This window comes from Syngnathus typhle, linkage group LG15 (genome assembly GCF_033458585.1).
Source record: "Syngnathus typhle isolate RoL2023-S1 ecotype Sweden linkage group LG15, RoL_Styp_1.0, whole genome shotgun sequence".
Classification (NCBI taxonomy): domain Eukaryota; kingdom Metazoa; phylum Chordata; class Actinopteri; order Syngnathiformes; family Syngnathidae; genus Syngnathus; species Syngnathus typhle.
In genome coordinates, this window is record NC_083752.1 from 8,603,497 (window position 1) to 8,610,347 (window position 6,851).

At 39.8% G+C, this 6,851-nt stretch overlaps 1 protein-coding gene across 1 annotated transcript; it reads left to right on the forward strand.

Annotated features, from left to right (window-relative positions):
• The first annotated feature begins 1,877 nt into the window (after window positions 1–1,877).
• LOC133168296 (T-box transcription factor TBX2b-like) lies at window positions 1,878–5,653 on the forward strand. Its single transcript, XM_061299759.1, has 7 exons — window positions 1,878–2,371; window positions 2,714–2,981; window positions 3,084–3,230; window positions 3,367–3,443; window positions 3,518–3,663; window positions 4,320–4,792; window positions 4,880–5,653. Exons 1-7 carry the CDS (start codon window positions 2,037–2,039, stop codon window positions 5,270–5,272), a joined length of 1,839 nt encoding a protein of 612 aa, XP_061155743.1. The 5' UTR covers window positions 1,878–2,036; the 3' UTR covers window positions 5,273–5,653.
• The last annotated feature ends 1,198 nt before the right edge of the window (window positions 5,654–6,851 follow it).

Here is a 6,851-nt window from a genome sequence, read left to right on the forward strand (position 1 = left end):
GTGAGGCGGACGTGCTAACTAGTGTCCACCGTGCCGCCTCAAGCCTCAAATAGTTCTACTGAAATAAATGCAGTACGTACAATAATTCCTGTGCACAAAGTATACGTAGGCCAGGTTAAAACATTTATTAAACCTTAACGTACCTTTGAAATCATCTGATCACTTGGATCGTGGCTGAGTGTCAGCAGTTATCACATTAATGTGAAGATGTGATACTAAATGATAGAGGGACTACCGGGGTGTTTCATGTAGAACATGGAGCCGATTCTGTCCCGTCACTGTGTGTAAATTTTTCGACACAGCCCCGACAAAAATAGACTTTAAACATGCATTTTTAACTGAGCACAGAGAAGGGTCCACTTCTGGGACTCCTCTCAAAGTGTGCCACTTCTTATGGAATCATGGTGATTTTCCAGAGTGGGCACGTAGGAATGGGAATGCATTGGAGATGGACTTTCCAATCTATATTACTTATTTGGCCGTCACATACTTTATTGTTGGAAACATAGTAAAAGCATAGCATAAATATTGAGTTTTGCTGCGGCCCACGCCCCACACAACAATAACATTTTGTGGAAATAAATATTTTAGTATTTTTTAGTGTGCATATTCCCCTACCAGTAAACGAAAGGCAACAAAAACATACCCCGCCCAGAACTGTGGACTGGTGTGGAGAAGTAAAGGCAACCACTAACTATGCTTTTCTGGTGGTATGTGTGATTTTCAAAGCATTAATTTTGACGTATGATTTCATATATGCATATATATATATGTATATACTATGTGCATATGTGTATATGTGTTTACACATGTGTCAAATATATTTATGTTATATGGTTATGTTATATGTTTCTTTTTTACCTGAAAAAAATATTAATTTTGAAGCTGTATACCAGAGGGTAGGATGGTCTTTTGCGTTTTCAGAACCCTCTGTGGAAATACAGTCATCTGTTATGTCGCTCAGATTCTACTGAGCTTTCGTCTTCATTCGCTCCCCATATATTTGGGTTGTCTTCAGCTTAAGGTCGTCATAAAGTTATAATGATGATACAATCCCACATGCCTGGAGCCTGCAAAGTGCACTCAAGTCTGGACTTGGTTTAGTGGATGTTTCCATGCAGCAATCCATGTAAGCACCACATTGATGTAACAGCACACATGCACTTATTGTCGAGTAAATGTGTTAATATTGGTGTGTCGTATGTTTTAATGACAGACAACACCAAACGTATTAGCCTTTATTTATTCATGGGAAGTTTCACCTAAATTATTGGTGTGTTATCACACAGATCCACAATACCTTTAAAACATTTATTCAAATTCATTACAAGAATCTCTCTGAATAACAGACACTGAACGGCCGTGACATTCGATCCCTCAGGCTGTACTGCATTAAAATCCATCATGAGTCTCAAAGGGATTTTGCTGCTTCAGTTCGCAGACACTTTGGAGACATTGTCAGCAAACAGAACCCACATCCAGCAACTGTGTATGACCTGAACGATGCATATATTTTTGATTCTTAATGATAAATTAGGAAATTATCATTCATATTCTGCAAATGCAATAATTGAGCAACACTTGCTGTCATCTATCAAGGCATTGGAACCTTTTGTTTTTCTATTGTTCAGTGAATAGCAATTTAACAAAATGCACTGTCTTTTTGCACAAGTGAGGTAATTCAGCACACAAGTAAAACAACATGGATGCGTTTTGGAAGGGAAAAATGTTGGTGACAATCATAATGAATAAAACATTTCTCAAGCAAGTCTCAAAAGTCTTGAAGCGCCTTCAGTCAGGGAAGTTAAACTCCGCCCATATCTACACTGACAGCTCAGACACAGAACTTCAGTTTCTGGAGCTATTTCAGTGTTTGGACTGGAGCTTCTTTGGAATTCATGAACTCTTGGATATTGTGGGGTTTTTTTCACCTCCAAAAAGAAAAACTCCACTTTTGGGAGGATATGAGGCAGCGTGCATCCTGGACAAGCGGTTCGAACTATTCTTGCCCTGTTTGATGGGGGAACGCTTAATGCATGCTCGCCATGGCTTATTATCCTTTCCAAGCGCAGCGACCGGATGCCTTGCCCTTGCCATCCTTTCTTTCCGCCTCACAAGTCTCCTTTCCTCCCACGCTGTGTATCCCGGCCGTGGCGTCCCGCTCCGAGGTTGAGCCAGAGCAGGTGGGCTCCGAGGCGGGACTGCACGCGGCTCTGAGCCGGCAGCACCAAGCTGCCCAGTTGCGCTCCTTGAAGAACCCGCAGCCAGGGGACGGGTTGTGCGATGATCCCAAAGTCACTCTGGAATCACAGGATTTATGGAACCAATTCCACAAAATGGGAACGGAGATGGTTATTACTAAATCGGGACGGTGAGTGAGTGATGGACGAAAAAGAAAATATGAATCAATGAAATTAATTGGTTGAGAATTGGCATTTATTTACCGTGTAAATATCCATTTAATTGTTTGACCAATTTCATTGCATCTAATTGTTTATATACTTTTGGTTTCCTGATTTTCATATTAACCTAAAAATATTTGCTTTCATACAACAATCCTAATTGTATACAAAACAGAAAAAGTCTTTTTGGGATTCAAAAATATTTGTTGCAGTTAACGGTCCCCTTGAGTGTCTACCAGTACAGTGAGTTCTTATAAAAACACTGGGAAAAGAAAGACATTGATATGATTTATTCTCTTCATTCCTTACAGAAGGATGTTCCCACCTTTCAAAGTCAACGTTGATGGACTTAATAAAGCATCCAAATACATCTTACTAATGGACATTGTCACTGTTGATGACTTTCGTTATAAGTTTCACAATTCCCACTGGATAGTAGCTGGAAAAGCGGACCCGGAGATGCCGAAGCGCATGTACATTCATCCTGACAGTCCGTCCAAGGGAGAACAGTGGATGAGCAAGCCAGTTGCATTCCATAAACTGAAACTCACCAATAATATATCGGATAAACATGGATTTGTAAGTAGTCATATATGTCACATATGAAATCACTTTTAATATATTGTTGTCTCGCAATTTGTTCGTTTTTGTTTTCTAATTTACCTGTCTTTAATTCCTCAGACAATTTTGAATTCAATGCATAAATACCAGCCCAGATTTCATATTGTGAGAGCCAACGACATCATGAAACTTCCATACAGCACGTTCATGACGTATGTTTTCCCGGAGACTGAATTTATTGCTGTCACTGCATATCAAAATGAGAAGGTACCTCACCCAAATCACCCGTATGAGACATTAACACACGGAATACAACTTGAACCAAATGGTCACACATTGAGGGTGTCATATAAACTGTTAAGCATGTTCTGATAAGAGACTAACGAGCAACTTGTTTTGCAAGATTACCCAGCTAAAAATTGACAACAACCCATTTGCCAAAGGATTCAGGGACACGGGAAACGGGAGACGAGAAAAGAGGTAGTCTACTTGTAAATGTGCAGCCGTTGATTGTCTTTACAGAGACAAAATTAATCTCACTTCACGATCTGCAGGAATAATCCTTTAAACATCTCTCCGCCGGATGAGAACAAAACATACTGTGCTGATTCTGATGACTCATGGGAACAGCCCAGAACCAGTGACCCGTTTCACTCCCCTCAAGAATCATGGGCTGTGACATCCATGCCAACCTGTCAAGGTGACACAATAACCATTTTGTTCTTGTTGTTGTACTTTTTGCACCATGTACACATTTTTTTAGGAATCGCAAGAAGACTAGTCAAGATTAGTCACTAAAGTCACATTTGAAATCATAATTGGTTAAAGGCATAACATTTCCCACCAAAACAAAGGTTGGAAAAAAAACATGCAAAATAGGTTGAAGTCAGTGATGATTGTGTAAATATGGATTGCTTTTCTGTAATCCTTAATTATAAAATAATAAACAATTGAAATCTTAGTTTGTGCACTAATATTTAGCTAAAATGACTTCTTAATGTTTTCCCTTATGTTTTGTGATTTTTTTTTAGTGATTGCTTATGTGTAGCGGAAGGTGTCATGTGCAAAGTGAGTCTGGCAGGGTGTTGATGAGCATGTAACAGGAATGATTTAGTTATTCGGGTCAGTTATATAAAGAGCATCAGACAAGGAGAGAAGTTGTTCAAAGGTTGATCCCAACAACAAGCATGATTCAATTTGTAGCACCCAGAGTAGTTAGAGTCAGCTGGAAGTCAAGTCTGGCGCCTTGACTCGAATCACACTGTCCCATTTTATTTTTTTTTCCCTCCAATATATGTGGTCAAATTCTATCAAGTAAGGCATCAAAATATGCTGCAACTGTTTTGCTCCCAACAGATGAGAACAACACTGGAAGTGATTCAGATATTGAGCTACAAGGTGAGGATGATGGTCAAGCCGGCCATTCTCGGACGGAATCTTCATTTCGGCTGATGGTGAAGAGTAACAAGAAGGAGCCGGCAATGTTGAGTAAGAAGTTTTCCATGGAGAGTGAATCCCCACAAAGCTGCGGGAGTAAAATAAAAGATGCCACATCCCGTATGTTATTGGAAGCACAGAGCTCTCCATCATTCAGTGCCGGACATCTACAGACGGTTGCTCTGTCCAACAGCCAGCAGTGTCTTGAGCTTGGACCATCGTTGATGTTTCACCAGGGACAGATGTTGATGAAAACGGGGGCTATTCAGTCTACATCTATGGGAAATCTATTGTCCTCTTTCTCAGGAGTAAATGGTGGTGTATCTTCTCAAAACACCACCTCGCCATCTCCGTTTATGTTTCAGCTGTCACAGCAGGTGTTGGTACCACAGGTAAGTGTATGCTGGGATACAAAGCTTTTTCGTGATAAGGAAATGCTGAAATGCTAATGTACCAATAACTTTTCTTTCTATCAACAGGGACTTTCGCTACCACCTTTTGGAGGATTGCTTTCATACCCATGGAGCTACTTGACATCACCTGCCGCAATGAATTCACCGCTCCCAACTAGTTCCACAACATCAGCGTTTCTAAGAAACCGCACTTTTCACAGTGCTTTACCATGGTTGCGGATGAGCCCCTATCAGATCCCAGCTTCTGCCATATCAAGCCAAAAGTTGCTGACAGCAAGTTTGAACTCGAATGAATTTGAACATAAACTGTACAGTCGAGGGAATAGTCCAGGGTCTGATAATCACACCAATGGCAAGTCCGGAAGTGAGCAGATTGTCTCACTAAAAAATGTTCACGTTTCCTCTGATGGACTCCAAAACATTCAAAATGTTGTGTTTGATAAATCAGTTACTCTATAACTATGATCACCTCTGAGTGAAACTCTGGATCAGAGTCAACTTTTTTTCAGCTGATTTGAACTTCTAGCAATCACAGATTAGTTTGTGGGAACCATTCATTGTAAATCCAAGATTTACCACTATTTATTCTTAATTATATAGATGACACCTGCCTGTTTATGTAAATATAATTGTTTTTGTCTTTTTTTTTTTAAATCGCACTTTGTAAAATACCCATCTTGAAAAAAATTCAAACATATAATGTCATGATCAAAATTGCCAAAGTTGTGAAGTCATTTGATCACCTGTCACCTGTACATGTTTACATTGTTTTGATATAGCAGAGAAACACTATGCACATATTAGCAAACTCAGGATACTTATTGTGTGTGTTTTCACAAATAAAATAAGAGCACATATTATGCTGTCTCTTAAAATACTGCTGTCTCCAGGCAAATTACAAAATTAAATAAAACCACCTACGATATGCCACTGTTTATTAGGCATAATTATACAATCACTGCCTATTTCAGAATATAGGATTAGAAATGTGGAGGTGAATTTTAGTAGGAATGTATCTGTTGTAAAAGTGCACACATTTTGTTCTGCCTATTTCTCGTTAGAATGTTCATGGCATGACACAAAATTGCAGTTCTTTGAGCCAAGAGGTCAGGTAGTCCCCCAAAAGGAAAATAGAACTGGGGGAGTAAAAAAAAAAAAAATCGTGCATGTGCTGTTGTGCGAATTTTCTCCTTGACTGAACTGGGCTTGATACTGAGAGAACATGTCCACTGGCTCGGAAACGTGGCAAGCGGGTCAGTAGCCAAGTTTGGCGGTCAGAACAAAACTTACAATTCAGGGAGTGCTGGTAGGTTGGACTGTGTTAGTTTAATATGCACAAGAGTAGGATTCTACATAAAGTCAAATATATATTCTGAGATGTTCGTAATTAAAGTAAATTCCCGGTTACAGTGTAAAAGCAAATGTTTACCTGAACACTGTTAATTAAGTATATTGTGATACGTTTGATTCTCAGTTTCAAGGACAGAGACAATGAAAGTAGGGTGTAATTTTCAGTTCCAGTGCTTCTTAGCATTTGTCTCATTCGTCTCACTCTCCCGTGGGAAGCAAATTAACATGATTGGCGTTTCTTTTTTTTTTGGGTAGTTGGAATACAGCAGGCTGCACATTGCACCACTGGATTTTACCGCCACCTAGCGGATTATAATTGTACGGACGATATGTACACAATTAGAGTGTGGTGGTGGCTCCTTTCGGCTTTTCCCCGAAGGGGTCGCCACAGCGAAAGACCCGTTTTTGTCCAGATGATTCGCACGAGAAGTGTTTGGCACAGTTTTGACGCCGGATGCCCTTCCTGACGCAACCCTCTGCATTTACCCGGGCACAGGGGAGACACTGACATTTGCCCCACTATGCACATCTAGTGTGTATAGTTTAAATAATAAATACGGTTTAATTAATAAATAAAGAGGGAAGGCTTCCGATAAGATTGTGGTTGCCAAATTGTTTGCTAAAGTAATGCATGTTTTCCTGTGAATCGTGATATTAAAGGCTCAATAATATTGTTTTAAGAACGTAA